General features: G+C 38.1%; 1 protein-coding gene across 3 annotated transcripts in view; it reads left to right on the top strand.

Moving 5' to 3' along the window:
• The window catches only part of PLCH1 (phospholipase C, eta 1), a 266,327-nt gene that overhangs the window by 65,654 nt on the left and 180,312 nt on the right, over positions 1-20,361 (top strand). For 2 of the 3 annotated variants that reach the window (XM_011958995.1, XM_011958996.1), the window contains exon 1: positions 1,943-2,363. The exons of the other annotated variant lie outside the window; for it this stretch is intronic. In XM_011958995.1, coding sequence (XP_011814385.1) covers positions 2,321-2,363 — 43 coding nt within the window. In that variant the 5' untranslated portion in view covers positions 1,943-2,320. Of the gene's footprint in view, positions 1-1,942; positions 2,364-20,361 lie in introns of those variants that run through there. 3 annotated transcript variants of the gene reach the window in all.

Raw genomic sequence — 20,361 nt, 5'->3', positions numbered from 1 at the left:
TTTTCAGGACTGAGTGACAGATAAACCCAAGATGCCTCTTGCTTTTTGGGCATCTTTGGTTCTGGGCAGCCAAAGGAACAAGACATTCATTATTTGGTGTTACTAATTTTGTGTTAAGAAAACACCATTGTCTTTTTGTATAAAATTATCTGGGAGTATTAAATACTTGGATTATTTAGCAGGAATGGGTATTTCTGAGATATCTCACATTTTGGGGTGCCATCTTGTGTTCGGACCACTGATTAATTCAGATTAAGCAATGAAGTCCACTCCTTGTCTGGGTTGATGTAAAGAATTTCAAGACTAATAATAGTAAAACAATAATAATATATAATTGTGATTCTAAGCACTTTATGTGTATTAAATTAATTACTGCAATAACATTTTGAAGTAGAAACTATTATTATGCCCACTGTACAAATAAGGAAATGGAGGAGCAGAGAATTTAAGTAAATTGCCCAAAGTCACATAGCTAGTTGGTGGCAGAGTCAGTCTTTGAACCCAGGCAGAGAGGCTCCTAAACTCTTTTTTTTTTTTTTTTGAGACGGAGTCTCGCTCTGTCGCCCAGGCTGGAGTGCAGTGACCGGATCTCAGCTCACTGTAAGTTCCGCCACCCGGGTTTATGCCATTCTCCTGCCTCAGCCTCCCGAGTAGCTGGGACTACAGGCGCCTGCCACCTCGCCCGGCTAGTTTTTTGTATTTTTAGTAGAGACGGGGTTTCACTGTGTTAGCCAGGTTGGTCTCGATCTCCTGACCTCGTGATCCGCCCGTCTCGGCCTCCCAAAGTGCTGGGATTACAGGCTTGAGCCACCGCGCCCGGCCATCTAAACTCTTAATGGCTATTTTGTACAGTCATGTATGTATGTGTGTCAGATTCAGTCTTGCAAGAAGGATATTCTCATTGTGTATTTAATTGTGTGTGCCCACATATACCTTTGAAATCCAAGTGTCTGTAGAGTATTTAAAAGTAAATAGTGTGGTTTGCAATTTGGGGCAGGGGATGTGCAAAATGGGAAACAGGTGAATTGGATCTGGGATAGCGCTTGGCACCTTGGAATTGAGGGGTGAGTTAGCAATCTAGGCTGGGTGGCCCTGGTGGGAATTGCCTAAAGGGCCTGACACTGGTATATGCAGAATGGGAGATGCTGGGAGTCCTAAGGGCCACAGGTAGGGGAGGGACAGCTGAAGCTGGGAGAAGAAAATGGCAATAGGGTCGATATTAGAAAGGGAATGCTGGAGTAAGAGAGTTAATACTCAGGATGAGAGACTTAGTTACAATGCTTAAAGGCAAGACTACCGTAAATTGCGTATGAAATATACCTGCTTATGTGTATGTTTGTCTACCTAGCTCTTCAAAGAAGTTGAATAAAGTTGCAAATAGTGCTTACATAGACTTTAGGGAAAATTGCACTATAATATCGTGTGGTTTCATTCACCAAAAACTGACTTTTTTAGACCCATTCATACTATTTACCTTATCCAAGTCCACAGGGATGTGAATTTTTTTTTTTTTTTTGTAACCTAAGAAATAGCCTTCACCGAGTGTTTTGAAACTGTAACCTCATTCCTTCTGAGGTGGAAACATTCCAGTCTTTTCAGTGATCATTGCTATGTTTGTGTATGAACAAAATCAGGACAAAAAAAGCGAGGAAAACCCTCAGTGCTTTGAATATGCGCTTAACCTGACTGGCACAAAAGTAGTCTACAGGGCAGTCGTAGCTTATTTCTTAATGGATTGTGTTTGCCTCCGATGGAGTGACGTTTGCTTCCGAGAGTGTGTGTGTGTCTGTGTGTGTGCTTCTGTGTCTCTGTGTGTGCATGATCATTTTCTGTATTCAGTCTGCGTCACTCCCACGGTAATCAGTGTTTCTCAATGACCTCTGAAGGTGAGGAGGGTTTCTTTGATGGCTAAAGACCTACACTTCCCAGACATTAAATGTGCATAATGCCTTGAGGGCTTTAACGCGGTTGCACGAAGCATGCATGTCTCATACTCAAAGTAGCCACAGCGCCTGCATTCCCACAATAGCGGCAGCCCGGAGCGGAGGCTTCCAGTGTGCTTATCTGGCTGTGCTTTTCACTTTAGGACAAAGTTCTATAATCATATCTCATGGATTTATTTTCTCCACACTGTAAAGCCTGAATTGTGAAGATCTCATCATGCCATAAAGGGCAGCATGAGCCAAGTTCTGGGGGCTGCTAAGGATTTCTTTGCCTTTTTTTTTCCCACCCTTTTTGGAGATGTGTATCAGGAAAAGGCTTTGCCTTTAGAGAGAAATTTTACTGCTCTTGCCAATAATGTGTAATAGTATTAAATTTAATGGCAGACCTTGAAGTGTATAAAAACTTAAGTCCAGAAAAAGGTAAGATTCATACTATTAATTTTAAGGTAAGTGTAATAGTCCTAGTAAAAGATGGTAAACATTTATTTTATTTCATGTTTAGTTAAGTTAAATATTTATTTGATTTCTTCAGAACATATTTATTATATTTCAGTATGAAATGAGGTAACAAACTATTTTTGATTAGATAGAAGTGTTTTTTTTCTTATAAATGTAGACTTTTATAAGAGTAGAATTTGCATGCTGACAAACTGAAAGTATATCATTATATTAAAATCGTCAGTGAGAAAATAATTTGTATTCTTAGGTTGTAAGTCAGGATGCAGACATGCCTAAAAATTTAATTTGTCTGACATTTATAAACAGTAGGTTTTAATTGAAACATTGTCAAGTCTTGTTCACTTTGAATAATGACGAATAAAGCTATATTTTAACTTTCTACAATAATCTGGAGAGAATGATTCCCAATTTGTATCAATTCAAGCTAGTTAGGGATAGTAAAAATAATTAGCTCTATAAAATAGAATGGCAGAAGTATTCAGCACAGATAAAATGGAGGCAGGATTCATATATCATGTTCTTAGAGCCTGTCTGTCAGCTCCAGGAGCATGAGAGAAACATCTTAAAGTATGAGTTAGGAGATCAGAAATTGAAAATCTATGGAGACTGTTCTTGAATTATAAGAATTATTCCTTCCTGGTCAGACAGAATAAATGACATGTCAAGAAATGTCTTCTAAAGTTACCTTCAAACTGAAATTTGTCTGTCATTTCAGATTATTCATATGCGTCTACTCAAATGTAACTTTATCACATCAATGCTGATCTGAAAGCCTGTCTGGATATTGTTGCTAGTTTACGGTATCAACTTTAATGTGCCATGTTCCTAGTACCAGCATCGATGTTTGCCTTTTATTCGAAATATAAATTGTACCATGGTTGAGATTTTCTTGAGTATACCTGAGTTTTCTAAGCATGGGAAGAAGCTTTCATACAGAAATAGGGAAGGATTTGGCTCACTTGATATGCAGTTTGTCAGAAGAATTTCCATTTAGAGTTTTGTCTTATAATATGTTTGGAAACTCTTATGTATGCAGAATGTAGGAGTAAATTGAACTGCACAGCATACTATCAGGGTCATCTTGCTTTACACATTATGGAAGTAATGATGAAAGTGACTTCTATTACTTTAACCACGTAAGATGATCTTTAAGTTTAAAATAGAGCTTTAATTCTTAAACATTGTGGAAATTTGAAATAATTTTTCTAGTCATACAAGCTTTTAAAGTTGATGAATGTAAGGTGTATTGTTTCAAGACAGATGTTTTCACTTACAGATATCAGATATTTTTCAATGAGCAAATATTTCATATTTTATTAATAGATTTTCTATTATTTATTTTAGTGATTTTGTTCTGCTGAATGAAGAATTTTCCTTACTGACTGGCCATCTTGGTATTAAAATAATTTCAGTTGGTAGCAAAACTATTTTTCAACAAAATCTTTCTTCTGATTTCCAGATCAATTTTAAGAGGAACATCTTAAATTATGCAGATCAACTCTGTATCTGAGTGTGTGAAACTGATAGATTGTGAAACATCATGAAATCTGAGTTGCATTGTTAAACAGTAACATTAGAGGAGTGGCTTCAATTGACTGGAGTACAAAGTTGAGGAATGTTTATTCAGGGGCAGGAAGACCATGAAGTATAAAGCCCATGTTTGCTACTGTAGTTTGTATTTATGCATATAATTAGGAAATTACTGTTATTGTTGTTTACCTTAGAATTTCATGTAATGTGCTAAACCTCATCTCAGTGATTCTGAACAACACTGAGAAGATGTAGGGACCTGAATTGCAACATAAAACCAGAAGCAGGAGCCAGCTTGAGGCATGTAAGGAAGGTGTTTTTATAATCTTGTTATGTCTCTGAGCCTCAATTTCCTTTTTAGTAACAAGAGGTAATACTACTTTCTTGCTTATGTCACAAGGTTGTTGTAAGAATTGCTGGTCTCTGAAAGCATTTGAAAGACAGAAAAAGACCACAGAAATGTAAGATGGTATAGTTGTACAAATAAGGATAATGTATATTTCATATACTTTAATGAAAAGAAGTTGTATTTGTTCTGGATTGACTTTGACCTAGAACTTTGGTACCATCTGCTACTAATTTCCCCCATGGTCTAGTATAGCCTACATGCCAGCAGTGTGCATGCTGTGTACGAATGCCTGATGGAAGGGCAGATGTCATCATAAGAGCGAGTTCTGGATTTCTAGAGCAGGAAGAAACCATAGCAATCTCATTCTTTTATAAGAAGAAAAAATAGTCCTAGGGAGGCTGCATAATTTTCTTGAAGACGTGGAACAGATCTGTGGCTGGAATTGAGCCATCCAGTTCCCATATCATGAGAGTTGTACCTACCCTTCTCAATCGTACAGATTTTTTTTTTCTTTTAGAAGTTGCTACATTTAGATATTTGTGATTTTGCTGATGCTATGTCATTTGAATCCTTTGTACAAGGCTGATTTTTTTTTTTTTTTAGGGAAGGAAAATCAAGAGCTTCTTGTGGAATTCTCAACTGTTAATCATTAATGGGTACAGTTAATAGAGATAGACTGAGTGCTTTATCTACAAGGTGCTGGCTGGGGATGTGAAGATGAATAAAAGAACTTGTCTCTCTTCTAGTAACTTCTGGTATAGTGCACAAACATGCTTATATTACTGTAATAACAGTAATACTGTAATAGAGGAACATTCCAGTGGTACCTGAGTATGGAGAAGTCAGCAAAGGATTTCTGGAGGTGACATTTGAACTCAGCCTTGAAATATGATGAGGATGATGTCAGGTGGATAAGCAAGGGTTGAAGCTGAAGGAGTAGCAAGCACCAGGTGTTATAATAAGGACCTGGTAATCCAGGTTAAGACATTTAGACATTATTACCAAAAAAAAAAAAAAAAAAAAAAAAAGGCAACAGAAAGTTTTAAGCTGGGGAGAGATTAATCAGATTTGAGTTTTAGAAAGATCTCTCTGACAACAGTTTGGAGACTGATGGTGGAACGGGTGAGGCTGGAGCACTGGAGACCAGAAAGCTGTTGCAGTAAATAGTTGAGGAAACAATGGTCTCTATTCACGTTTCTTAGCTAAGATGGTCTTTCATAAGAAAACATCAGACTCTCAAGTCCACATTGGTGTCCTTTGCCACTGATCAAAGCTGCTGTAGAATTCATAACTGCTGCTTTTTCTGCATACACTTGTTAATTCAGTCACTGCCTTGTATTTGGGATAAACTAGTTACAAGAAAGTCATTGCCTGATAAGAAATTTAACATTTCTGTCCTTACTAAGGTCATGACCTCTTGTCCACTAGACAAAATTGTGCCTAATTATGAGTATTCTATTCTTTTATGGCAAACAAAAAATGATTTCTCCAAGAAGTTAGAGAACCCCTCCTCGACCTTTCCTAGGTTGCAGTAATTTGGTTTGAATGTTGTCATATTGCTTGCATAATCAGTCCAAATATAACATTAGGGCAGGAAGGTCTGTGGCCATTTCCCGGTGTTTCATGTTGTGGAATATGGCTGTTTCCCTATTTAATGAAGAAGATGATACCCATAATGCTGTGTGCTTTAGTCTGTTCTACAGAGCTGTTAGTTTATTTCTGAACTATCTGTTCTACAGAGCTGTTAGTTTATTTCTGAACTATCTGTGAGGTCAAGTTCTCCCTTATTGTTCTCAGTCAAAAATTTTTGGCTCTTTTCATGTATTTTGTATTCCAGATAAATGTTAGAACTGCCTGTCTAGTTCCAGAAGTCACTTAGTTGTGGTTTTGGTTGGAATTACATTGCATTTATAGATTAACTCAGGAGAACTGCCAACTTTAAGTCATTGGTTCCTCCTTTCAGGAACATAGTAGGATTCATCATATTTTAGGTTTTCTCTTAGGTCCTTCTCTTACGTCAGTCAAGATTTAGAGCTTTCTTCATATAGGTTGTTCACATTTCTTGGTAGGTTTATTTTTATGATTTTAGTTGGTATTGTGAATAGACTTTTTTCAATTATACTTTCTTAATTTAAAAAGTTGAAAAATTTAAACACAGTATTACAGAACTATTAACAAAAAATATAGTGTTTTTCCTCAGCCCTCTTTGCCTCTTTCCAAATAAATTACTTTTAACTCTTTTACTTTCCTTTTTGTAGGGCTTTAGTGTTACTTTTATATCTCCAACTGACGCACTTACACTGCCACTTATTGATTTCTCAACTTTTGATATTAATTATTGATTTTCTTCTATGATAGATGAGAAGTAGCTCACTTATATTGCCCCATGTCCTCTTTGGTTACCCTATTGGTTATCCCCGTATCTTTAACAATTGACTTACATTTTGGTTTCCTGCTCTGCCAGCTGGACTACTCTACCTAGTGACAATCACTCTCCCTTTGCCAAACCTTTGCCTCTTTTATCCCTCCTAACTTCTCTTTGTATAATCATTTTTTCATTCTTTTTCTGTACTCATAATTACTCCTTCTATGTTTTGATCATAGATTGACTTTAAAAGTTTAATATCAATAAACAAGATTCAAATTACTGTGACTACTTACATTTACATTATTGTGGCTATATAAATGCTCATCAGAGCAAAGTAACCGCCTAAGTTATTTCGATTAGGGTTACTGCTTCAGAACATAGCATCAGAGGAAAAGGACAGATTCTAGAGTTTTCTATAGCAAATGACGGGATCAAATTCATTAGAAAAAAATCGAGTACCTAATACTAATTTTGACAACCAGCCATCTTCATCATAACTCTATGAAGTGCATATAGTTATCTTCATTTTAAAGGCAAGGAATCTGAGGTGCACAGAGAGAAAAGAACTTGCTCTAGGTCAGCTGTAACTGGTAGAGCTGACATTTGAATCCTGCTGGCTGACTTTGGAACCTGGACTTGCAGCTCTGTTCCCTCTCTTAGAAATGTTATTACTTTGTTAGAGGTGGTAAGATACATAGGCAGGAAGCAATCGTTTGCTTGTTTTTGTAAAAGGTTCTCTGCTTCTATGAAAACATCTCAGTTTAACATCTCCTCTTTTGTGCATATGCCTTTCTCCAGCCGACAGGTTGGCCTGTTGTTCCTTGGAATAAATGGGCCTGCAAATACGTACTTCCTGAGTGCGAGATGGAAAGGGGTACAGTATGGTAGGTTTCACAGGGTTTGGCACAGGGAAGCAGTGGGGGAAGAATGGTTAGCCAGGTTTTTAATATCTCCCTGAGGAGTTTGAGCTGGATCTAAAGAGCAAGGGGAGAAGATGGTAAGTTTTGGGGTACATGTGTGATGTAAAAGTGGTATTTTGGGGAAAAGAGTCTAGAAGTGCTATGAAAGATAGATTACACAGCCCAAGGGAAAGGGTCTTGTCATCTGCTTGAGAGATTGGTTCAGATCAGGGCCATGAACCCTACCCATTGAAGTTTTGACAAATGATCTGTAACTGTCTCTAATTACTTGTCAGCAAAACAGAAGCTACCATGAGTGAGCTAGAGTTACTTCAGCTGTCTCTCTGAAGAAAGGTGAATGATTGTCTCTATTGATCTGTTTAAAGAATAAGTCATGGTTGTAGATGTGTGTTACATAAGGTTTTTGTCTAATCCAGTGACCTCTTGCTTCTTGCTTTTCTTTAAATCCATGTGAGTATTTTCAGTTTTATCATGGAGGGTGTATAAAGACAAAACTTGAGAAAATGTACAAGCAGGGCTCTGAGGCAACCCTCTTCCCCCAGATAAATTTTAGAACTGCCTGTCTAGTTCCAGAAGTCACTTAGTTGAGGTTTTGATTGGAATTACGTTGCATTTATGGATTAACTCAGGATGGCGAAATAAAACCAAATGAGAAAAGAAGAGATGAAATAAAAGGCAGCTTTAAAGGACAATTTCATTCCTCTTTTATAATTTCTCTTTGCATTTCATCTTTATATCTAAGTTCATCATTTGCCCTTTATAATCTTTTTTCTTTGTTTTATTTGGAATGTCTAAGGTTATACCCAAGGACTGGTTTAAAAAAACAAGCAATCTTGATTTATATCAAATGCTAATATGAACTTTCTCCTTGCTTTTCCCACTCCTTGGACATAACCATAGTTGATATTTTGTCATGTGGATTTGCGTCTCTCCAGAGGTGTTGGTACGTGTAGTACATACATGCACACATGCATGTAAACAGAAAGGAGTTACGCCATTGATGTAGGTCTCATAAAGAAATGAAACTTTTATGTGGTTAACAAAAGAGAATGAGGACTATACATCGTGTGAGCCATTTCATATCTCCACCTTCCTATTTCTACTTGTTGAAATATGAACAGTCTGAACAGGAGGCAGGTCTTCAGTTGGACTTAGTAAACAGGTGCCTCTCACATCATGAGTATTCTTCTGATTTTGAGGTTTTAATCTTAATTTCAATGATATTATACCTTCCTTATTTTCTCATTTTGTATTCCTTTTATTTACTAATTTATTTTCTCATGTTCTCACTGATGGTTTTAAAAATGAGAAGAACAGAAAATCAACTAAGAAAATGAGAGAATAAGAACATACAAATTTTGTTGTCCAAGCTAGAGTACAGTGGCACAATCTTGGCTCAATGTAGCCTCGACCTCCTGGGCTCAAATGAACCTCTCACCTCAGCCTCTCGAGTAGCTGGGACTACAGATGCATGCCCCCATGTCTGGCTAATTTTTGTATTTTTTGTAGAGATGGGGTCTCACTATGTTGCCCATGCTGGTTTTGAACTCCTGGCTTGAAGTGATCTTCCTGCATTAGCCTCCCAGAATGCCGGGATTACAGGCATAAGCCATCGTGCCTGGCCTTCAAGTTTTTTATTTGCTACTTAATTCTTATTTTATTTAAAAAAAGTCTTAGCCAGTCCTCTATTTAATGTTTGTGTATAGTCATTCTCAACTTATTTCATATTCTCTCACTACTACTTACTGTTTTTGACCACAAATGTATGCCTTTTTTTTTCTGAAGAAGTGGTGGATGAAAGCAAGTGGCTATGCCCAATCCTTGGGCATAACCATGATTGATATTTTGGCATGTGGATTTGTGTCTTTCTAGAGGTGTCAGTGCATGTAGTAGATACATGCACACACACATGTAAACAGTCCCCAGTTATGCACAAGGGGACAAAGGAAGGATACAATGGATGAAGAATGAAGCCATCTCATTCTGCTCTTTAGTCTCACCTTTTCTTTTCTTTTCTTTTCTTTTTCTTCTTTTTCTTTTAGACAGAGTCTTTCTCTGAGGTCCAGGCAGGAGTGCAGTGGTGTGATCTCAGCTCACTGCAACCTCTGCCTACTGAGCTCAGGCAATTCTCCTGCTCAGCCTCCTAAGTAGCTGGAATTACAGGCGTGTGCCACCACACCCGGCAAATTTTTTTATTTTTAGTAAAGACAGGGTTTCACCATGTTGGCCAGGCTGGTCTTGAACTCCCGACCTCAGGTAATACACCTGCCTGGGCCTCCCAAAGTGCTGGGATTACAAGCGTGAACCACCGCACCGAGCCTAGGCTCACGTTTCTTATTTTCCCCTCTCAACACTCACCCTCTCCTATTTATTGTAATCTCTCCACAGTTGTCCTTTCTGTTTTCAGACATCTTTTCCCCAGTTTTCTCAATTCATCTTATTTTTTACATAGAAATACAATTTAGAATGTATTTGGTTTATAAACCCCATGCATGCCCACAAAGATAAGAATCAGTGGTTGATTGTATCTGTCTCTGACCTTTATTAGCTGCCAGACTTTGGAGTTAGTTGTCTACCCGTTGTGTTGGGCTAGGGGATCTTTCTAAGTCTAGTGATTTTTCTTGTTCTAAGCTCAGGTAAGTGTTATTAAGAACAGAAAAAAAGCAAAGTGAAGCAAATATTGGCAGGCCCGGCAGAAGCCCCGATGAGGTTCACAGAGAGCCACAAACTGATGAAAGTTCTCAACTTGTTGATTGTTAGTGCAAATAGTGTTAGCAGTTCCTGACTAGAATTCTCTTTGTATTTTCTGGGTGATGGGCTCTTTTTTTTTTTGAGATGGAGTTTGCTCTATTGCCCAGGCTGGAGTGCATGGAGTGCAGTGGTGTGGCTCACTGCAACCTTCACCTCCTGGGTTCAAGCAATTATCCTGCCTTAGCCTCCTGAGTAGCTGAGATTACAGGCACACACCACCATGCCTCGCTATTTTTTTTTTTTTTTAAGTAGAGATGGGGTTTTGCCATGTTGGCCAGGCTGGTCTTGAACTCTTGACCTCAGGTGATCCACCCGCCTCAGCCTCCCAAAGTGCTGGGATTACAGGCATGTGCCACTGTGCTCGACCAATGTGACTCTTGTTTGATGAAAGGGTTCAGTTTTGGTTACTGCATTTAAAAAGTGGTGGGGAAGTTGGCATGTGATTGTTAAGAATATTAACACAATGGAGAAAGTGTTCCTTTAACAGCAGGTTAAGATTAAGGGGGTGGACATAATATTTCTCAGTTGAGCCAGTTTTATAATTATGTGGTTTCTAGTTACTATTTTCCATTTTAGAAATATTTGCATTTTACAAATGTGTATGTTTTTTCATGCCATTATTTTATTGTGCTACTTCTTTATCCTGAACTTATTTATTCCTGACTTTCTTGACACTATTCTAAGGTTATATTCCCTTCAATTTAATTTCTCATATACTCAATAGATAATTTATTTTCTTATTCCTTTATTAACGTTGCTGGGACCATCCCTCATTCTCACATGCAACCCATTCCCCTTTTTACTTTATCATTGATTTGTTTCTTTGTACCCCTACATGGGAGAAGAGGAACACTGGTGTCAGGGAGAGCACTGGAAATTTTAATCCAGGATTTTTTTTAGTATACAGTGGGGGAGAGTATGGAATTTGTAATAAAATTATAGCAAAAGACAAGCTACAGTTCTAATAGTGGCTGATCTTTTGGCTAATCCCTTGGTCAATTTCTCTGGCACACAATTTAAAAATATGGATTTTGGGCATCATTTTAAAAATATGGATTCTGTGTACTTCAAAGAGTTGTGAGGATAAGATGAAATAATGTGGATAATGAGTCTTGTCCAGTGCTTGGTACATAGGCCTTTAATAAATGTTACCTTGAAATACATCTAATAATACATGCCTGCTTGTTTTAGTATCTGTCTTATACACACACACACACACACACACACACACACACTCATCTGTATCTCATCCTTTCCTTTTTCTCAGGTTTGACAACCTATATCAGTTTTCTACTTGCATTTTTTCTCTAAGCTTCCATGTATATTTACCCTTTGCCCTAGCTAGTATATAACCAAAACCAAAGATAAGTCAAGCATATGATAAAGGTGTGAAAAACACCAAGGAAGCAATAACTTAAACAAATCCTTAGCTAATTTTAATAAGTGTATGGCTTGTTATTTAGAGCACATAAATGCAGAAATAGATTATCTACTAAATTCTCACAATGCTAGTTCACTCACCATCGTTGATACCCCTTGAGGAGAATTAATATCTGATTATTTGTGTTTACTTCTTTCACACTAAGTCTTTCAAATCCAAAAGTGACTCTGCTTCTATTCACTTAGCCCAGTTGTATAAATTAGGCACATTGTAACTTTAAAGATAATAAATATATGTTTAGGATCATCCATAGACCAGAGATAATATTTTAAAATACAAAGAAGAGAACTAAAAAATTGAATAACTGTGTTTTCAAAAATTAAGAGAATGAGATAGATATATATGTTTTTGCCTTACGAGATTGCCAAAGAATTAAAAGAAAAACAAGATGACATCCAGTGTCACCAAAGGTGTGAGAAAATTGGCACTTTTATATACCACTAGTGGGAATCTGAATTAGTACCATCTCCCTGGAGGGCATTTTGACAGTAGAAAAACTCTTTGTCTCAGAAATTAGTCCTGTCAAATTACTTGTACATTTGCACAAAGATATATGTATAAGAAAGTTTATTGCATAGTTTTTGTAATAGCAAGAAAAAGGGAGCAGTCTAAGGATATACTAGTAGACAATTGATTTTAAAAAATGATAGCACATCTATACCATGTGCACAAGGCTACTAATAGTGATGTGAATATCTATGGTGATTGACATGAGAAGATGCTGATGGTTGTAGTTAATTGAAAATATTATCTTATATTTCCATTTTTCTTCATGCCTAAACATATCTGCTAAAGAGAAAGGTAAAAGAAGCTCAGAAGTTTATGCTCTGAAATATTAATACTGGTTATCTTTGAGTATGAGATTATTTGTGATTTATTTTCTTCTTCATACTTCTTTATACATTTGTGATTAGGATATATTACATTTATAATTAGAAAAAATCAGATTTATTTAAAAATCAGGGTACATAAAGAAAATATTTTGCTGGCTCACAGCTCTGCTCTGATGAGGCCAGTGCTAATCAGACTCTAGAGGTGGTCTCCCTGCCTCCAGCCTCTTCTTCCTCAGATTGAGTGTGCTAAAGGCAGATCTAATTGCTGTCTCTTGTTCTCTCCTAGTCCTTTTACTGTGGTGTTGACACAGATCTTTCCCAGTGCTTATCTTTGCTGCCTCTCCTTCCACTGTCTTGCTAGTTTACTATTTAACAATTTAGAACAATTTCTTCTTTCTTGAAAGCACTCTTTGCTTTGCCTGAATGTCCCCTGTCTGAAATATGATCTCTTCTGTCTCATTGGCTTGGTAAACTCATCCTTTGCATCTCGGCTATAGTTGAAGGCAAACAACATTAGACCTGGGTGCAGACTCTATTAGCTAAAGTAATATGCAGATAAAGCTCTCTCTGTCAGTGGCTTAATACACATTTCTTACTGCTTTGCCAGCCTAATACAAGTGTTCCTGCTTGAGTGGCTCTCTTCCAAGAGGTGATTCAGGGGCCCAGGTTGCTTCTGTCTTGTGGTTCTGCTGTTGTCAACATGTCACCCAAAAGATTACCCTAGGAGTACCTCCTTCTGGCCAAATGGAAGGAGAAAAGAAAGCAGAGGATCATGTTAGCCAATTTTTATGAGGAACTTTTAAAGGGCAAAGCCCAAATTCCACTGACCAGAACCTAATCACATGGCCACACCCAACTGCAAGGAAGTCTGGAAAATGCAGTCTGGCTGTGTGCGCTGGAGGAAGAGGAAGTAAGTTTTGGTGAGCACTTAGTAGTCTGTGCCTGTAAGGCGGAAGCTCAAATCTTAGCTCCATCTCAACCTGTATGATGACTTAAGGAAATTAATTTATTTGAACTTTAGTTTTCTTATTTATAAAATGAAGACAATAAAACCTACCTATTTTAAAGGGTTGGTATGAGGGATTAAATTTTGAGCTAATATATATGAAATAGCTTCATAAATTATGAAATGTTATACAAATCCAAGGGGAAGCTTTCATTAACATACAGCTCACTGTTTTGCAATTTAAAAAAATGTACCTGAATACCAAGAGTTGGCAAACTACGCCCTGTGAGCCAAATTCAGTCAGTTGCCTGATTTTGTATATAAAGCAGACTACAACCCAAACACAGCCATATTTAATAGTGTACGTATTTTCTAATGCTGTTTTTGCTCTGCTTGCAAAAGTGATTGCCACAGAGGCTGTATGGACCACACAGCCTAAAACATTAACTATCTGGCTCTTTACAGAAAATGTTTGCCAACATTTAGACTAGACTCTGAGTATCTGAGGTCTTACTCTTTTGTTATTTAGTATAGAACCTGAGTTACAGCAGGTGTTCAGGGAGTCTTTACCAAAGGGTTGAAATCTCTTTTTAGAGCCCTATAGTTCAGACATTATGCAGCTGGAAGGTAATTTCAGTAGGAAAGATGCTTTTCCATTAGGGTGGATGAGCATCATAGGTTTCTTTACACTTGTGGAATAGCGAACTAGCCAAGATAATCAGGCACCCTGAGTTCAGCCCCAGTTGAATCCCCTCTACTATGCTGCCTTTGCTAGATTGTTTGCTGAACATAAGCACGTGTCCTTTCTTATCTTTATAATTGGTACCGTCATCAGACTGTTTATGATGCATCACTATTCAATTCATTCGTTGGCAAATATTAACTGAATGATTATAGCAGGGAGTAAAAGACAGTTGGCTGAGGAATGCTTTGGTATCATAAGTGCACTGTCTCATTAATGTTTACTTCTGCTTGTTGCATAGCCTGAATTTTGCTAGAATAGTTTGAAGACATAATAGCCTAAACAATAGTGGTGCAAACTTGATAGTAATGCTTTTCCTCTAATGATTGGCAAATTAAGAGTTTATATCAGCCAATCAGTACAAATTCAGCATTTAGCATGTAGAGATATTAAGCTAAATGTTGGAGGGGAAGTTCATGGAGCTAACGTTTATTGATTGCTTAGTAGCTTTTATGCATCATGCATTATACTGCTTGCAAAGGATAGCAGGGTAAATAAGTCATAGTCCCTGCCTGAGGCACACACAACTAAGTGGGAGAAGATACAAAAGGAATGGGTAAATGCCTCCTAGTTTTGAGAGACAGGGAAGGTTTTGCTGGGAGATAGTATTTTTATAGACATTAATATCTGGAGCAGAAGTCTCTGCAGCTAGAATAATGTGGAGGTTGAATACTTTGACTGGCTTATGGAAAGTGGGAGAAGGGAGCAAAAGAAGAAAGAGAGCAAAAGGTTTCAGCAGTTAGTTAGTGATAGAATTAGGTCAGGATTTACTTCTCCATGCATATTCTTAGTTACCCAAATCTAACCAAAGGCAGTTGTCTAAATTGATTAAATCACAGGTTACAAAAGAGATATACACACGTTTTTGTAGATTGCTCTTTTGTTCTTTTATTTTAAATAGTTAGATTTTAAAAGGATGTAGAAAACACAAGGTATGTACTTAGCCAGAAAACCTTTCCAGAATTTAGCTACTGAAAATATCAGAGTGTGTTTCTCCTAGGAAATTTACGTAACAGGGACAGTGTCTCATTGCACTTGGCGTCCTTATAATCTACACTGGTGTCCTACGATGGCACTGGCACACCATGATTGTTTATTAATAAAACATTGGAGATTTTTCAATCAGAAGCAAAGATTTAATACCTTTTTTAATTATTGTGAAAAAAGAAGAAAGGTAAGAAATACATAAACCTGAACTGGGCACGGTGGCTCATGTCTGTAATCCCAGAATTTTGGGAGGCCAAGGTGGGCGGATTACCTGAGGTCAGGAGTTCAAGACCAGCCTGGCCAACGTGGTGAAACTCCATCTCTACCAAAAATACGAAAAGTAGCCTGGTGTGGTGGTGGTCACCTGTAATCCCAGCTACTTGGAGGCTGAGGCATGATAATCACTTGAACCTGGGAGGTGGAGCTTGCAGTGAGCTGAGATCATGCCACTGCACTCTCCAGTCAGGGCGACAGAGTGAGACTCCATCTCAAAACAAACAAACAAACAAACAAACAAACAAAAAACAGAAGCCTGAAAGGCAGTAATAATCTAAGAAAAATTTAGAGATCCCACTGGGGCTGGGGGTATTTGGTTGCAATGTGTCTCCATTATCTTTGGCCTCTTATTTTAGTCTCTGGCTTAAGATTTTAAAAAAAAAAAAAAAAACTTGTATATATAAAAAAAAAGTCATTATTTTTAAAATTTTTTAGAGACAGGGTGTCACTCTGTCACCTAGGCCGGAGTGCAGTGGTGCGATTATAGCTCACTGCTACCTCCAACTCCTGGGCTCAAGCTGTTCTCCTACTTCAGCCACCTGAGTAGCTGGGACTACAGGTGTGTGCCACCTTGACTAGCTAATTTTTTAATTAATTTTTTTTTTTTTTTTTTGTACAGACAGGGTCTCACTCTGTTGCCAAGGCTGATCTTGAACTCTTGGCCTCAAAGGATTCTCCCACCTTGGCCTCCCAAAGTGTTGGATTATAGGCAAGAGCCACAGTGCCTTGCTCACATACAGTTTTCAGATCATGACAATAGCTTCTCTAGTTCTAGTGAGTGTCCTCATCATAAGCTTGTTAAAGCAATACCATCAAGGCCTTTCATTGAACTGTGTGGGTGATGGGCCCTAACCAGAATATGGAGGGTGACAGCCCTAACTCAGATAGATTCTGCTGATTCATTAAGAGATGTTTCTAGAGTGTTATCAGATACCATTACAAGCTCACCAAACACTGTGTTTACGTACTGTCCCTAGTTGAGTCAAATGCTTGAAGATGTAGGAAGTGCCTATTTGCTTAAGATTAGCTCCTTAGCTTTAGAAAAGAAAACTAACTACTTGAGTGCTCTTAGCTTGCTTATGGAAATTACCAAAATGAACAGAGAGCAGACTACAACCCTAACTATATTCATTTTTGCTCACAGTCTGGTGCGTAACTCTGTGGGTTATCTTTTTTATTTGAATGAGGTGGGAAATAAAAATCTAGTATCAGAGAGGAAAGGGGGAGAGACCCTACCAGACACTTTCTTTTCCCTTCTTTATTCAGAGGTCTGGAGATGTGTTTATTTGATAGCCGGTACAGGTTGCTGTTTTTCCCCCAAACATATTTCTGCTTCAAAGCTTGTTCTTTGTATGAGTGACAGAAGGAAGCGAAGGTGCTGAAGGAAGGGTTTGGTAGGGCAAGTGAAAGGTTCAGGTATGGGGGGATGGGATGCTAGCAATTAGAACCAAGGCTTAGAATCTGAGCTATGAGTTGGCTTTGATAAACAGCCAGTAGCCTTTGAGACTCCCTCCTGGGTTCAGTGTGTCTTCAGAACCTGGCTTATAGATGGTTCTAATCAAAATATGCCTTGTTACCCCCTAGCTAGGGTTGCTCTGTGACCCAGTGTAAGTAACCCTGGACTCAATGCTCTGTTCAACCTTTCTCTCTCTCCCTGTTCTCCATCTCTCTGGTCTGAGCACAGAGCCCATTCATTGCCTTAGCTAAAAATCAGTAAGATTGTGCTATGTGAACCACAAAGTTGTTGAAAAATTGGATTGTTTGCTTCTTATATGGTATATGAGAGTGCCAAATACTAGCCACTAGACCACTAGGGAAGATATCATATATGGTATTTGAAATGTCTCCTCTCCACCTCTGCTATGGGCAATGAGGACACATTTTGCAGAGGACAATACTTCCCTATTCTAAATATGCCAGTTCTTCATGTTACATTTTGTTTAAAAGCCTCAGGCAGGCAGATAGGGATTTCAGCTATATGGAATGATCTGTAGAGTATATCAGACCTTTGTTATTTGGTAAATTTCATATGAAATTCAATTACCTATGAAGTCACTCTAGGGGAGTCACTCATCCTAAGATACATAGGAAAAGGAAAATTGTCAATTTCATTTTCAACAAGGGGTTTTTCTTTTTTTTTAAAAGGAGCATGTTGATTTTCTTTTGATAATGTAAAATCCAAATGCACAGAAGATGAGGCAAACTCTAGAGACTGGTATGGGGAGATGGATAGAAAAGTTATTTTAGGGCAACCCCCCTACCCCCAACTCCTGTAGTGACTGAAATTATTAAGCTAAAGTTCAGGTGCAGCCGTAGTTAGATTACTTTAAAATTAGGATATTAGGATGAAGTATATGTTTTTCAGGGGCAGAAATGGTGCTGTCTTCCTTTGTAAATCTCTGTATTCTCCAGAATGGTACTGTGCACACAGCAAGTTTCTAAGGTATGCTAACCACTAAAAAGTCTTTATTTTTTAGCCCCCTACAGGGGCTGACTGGAAATAGCCTCGGAGTTGGCCTGCTGCTGCCATCTCAATTTCAAATGCCTTCAGTATATGCAGTATTCTTAAGAATTTCAGAATTTGCTCTGAGAGCCAACTTGGAGAGAGAATAGGTTGGTAAAAGTGGCTGTTGACTTTTGAAAATAATATAGTTCCCCAAAAGATGTTATATCCAGGCGGGCTGTGGCTCTGCTATATTAGGAAAAGTCTGAGTTTCGATTGTGTTCAGCCTGTTAGGCACGGAGGACTGCTACAGAGAGTGGGCAGCCACTTTTATAATTCAGGTGTGGGTGCCTTGTCAGGAGATCCATCCATTCTAGAAGACTTCTGGCTCCCCCATTCATAAATATAGGTAATGATTCTTTCCAAGATAACATACAACATAGCAGACACTTGATATGCCAGTGTCAAATTAAGCAGAACTTACCTTTCTCTAATGATTGACTGATGTTAAGAAATGATTAGAAGTGAATAGACACCTGGGCGTGGTGGCTCATGCTTGTAATCCCAACACTTTTGGAGGCTGAAGTTGGTGGATTGCTCGAGCCCAGGAGTTTGAGACTATCCTGGCCAACATAGTGAGACCCCATCTCTAAAAAATTACAAAAATTAGCTGAGCGTGGTGGCTCACACCTGTAGTAATCCCAGTCCTTTGGGAGGCTGAGGTGGCTGGATCACCTGAGATCAGGAGTTCAAGACCAGGTGGACCAATATGGTAAAACCCGTCTCTACTAAAAATACAAAAATTAGCTGGGCATGGTGATGCGCACCTGTAATCCCAGCTACTTGGGAGGCTGAGGCAAGAGAATCGCTTGAACCCAGGAGGCGGAGTTGCAGTGAGCCAAGATCATGCCACTGCACTCCAGCCTGGGCAGCAGAGCGAGAGTCTATCTCAAAACAAAAAATTAAAAAATCAAAAATGAAAACAAAAATTAGCCAGACATGATGACATTAGTCTGTACTCTGAACTGCTCTGGAGGCTGAGCAGGGAGGATTTCTTGAATCCAGGAGGTTCAGGCAGTGAGCCGTGATCATGCCACTGTGCTCCAGCCTGGGTGACAGAGTGAAACCCTGTCTCAAAAAAAAAAAAAAAAAAAAAAGTGAATAGACATCTCACTCCTGGCATGTGGTCAAAGCAGTGAAGGAATATTCTGAAGTTTTGAGCTGTTTTGAGCTTGGGAAGGCTCCTTGTTATTGAGACATCATCTCTTGTCCTGATGAACTGGGAATTTAACTGTGCCCAGTGTCCTTCAGCCCCATTGCTTCTTGGTGTTTTAAAGAAGCTGAGATGTCTTGGTTCCCTGTTATGGATGGGTTGTGATGGGCTTCACACATCTCCAAACAGTGATGATGTGACAACTAGGAAGACCATTTTGGTGTTGTCTTTGAATGTGGTACTGCTCCTTTGTCTTTGAGACTTCACTCATGTCTAGCAGTTAAGTTGGTGCTATGGTCTGGTGGATAATTATGTTTTCTAAGTAAGATTAACTTCTTAATTACTTGTGAAGGAGAAGCTGTAATATTGAACTGTGATTGCTTTCGGCAGGCAGCCAGGGAGAAAGAATACAATTTTATGTGTGACTACTTCTTTCCAAATGTGAAAGGCATACTTGTCAGTAGGAATATTTGACCAATGAGTTAACTTGTCATCAACTATTTCAGTTACTGAAGTAGTTGCATCAAAAGTGAATAGAGATTGACTAGAGAAATAAACTTTTTTAAAAGTAAATTTTATTTTTTAAGGAATATTCTTTTTTTTTTAAATCAGTTATTAGGTTTTTGGTAAGAAATTTAGAGCACCAATTTGTGGGGATAAACTCTATTCGTCAGGGCAAACATGTATCAGCTTTGATTATTGTAGTAAAATGTGCAAGTCCACATCTTTCTAATCAACCTTGCACCATTCTGTAATCTCGTATTTCTTTTTCTGTGTTGGAGATCTCACCTTCCAGTGTCTTGACTTCCGCAGCTGCTGCCTCTTTTTTTTTTTTTTTTTTTTTTTTGCTATGCAACATTTTTCTTTTATTAAAATCTATATAAAGATCTGGGGGAATGATTTGGGAAACATGATATCGTGTTAGGTGGAAAAATCAGAATAATGTGGCCAATTCTAAACTTTATTAAATTAATGTGTGTGACTAAAGACAGGAAGGAAACCCGACAAAACATTTACCTGGATGATAAGATGGTAACGGTATTAAATATATAGAAGAGATTATATAGGTAATTCAGTAGGTTTCTTATATGCAAAGATTAAATCTCTTCTTTCAAAGGTAGGGTGTGTTACTTTATATGCACATACGATTTTTTTTTTTT

This window comes from Colobus angolensis, unplaced genomic scaffold (assembly GCF_000951035.1).
Source record: "Colobus angolensis palliatus isolate OR3802 unplaced genomic scaffold, Cang.pa_1.0 Scaffold48, whole genome shotgun sequence".
Classification (NCBI taxonomy): Eukaryota; Metazoa; Chordata; class Mammalia; order Primates; family Cercopithecidae; genus Colobus; species Colobus angolensis.
This window is presented reverse-complemented; position numbering and strand designations above follow the sequence as displayed.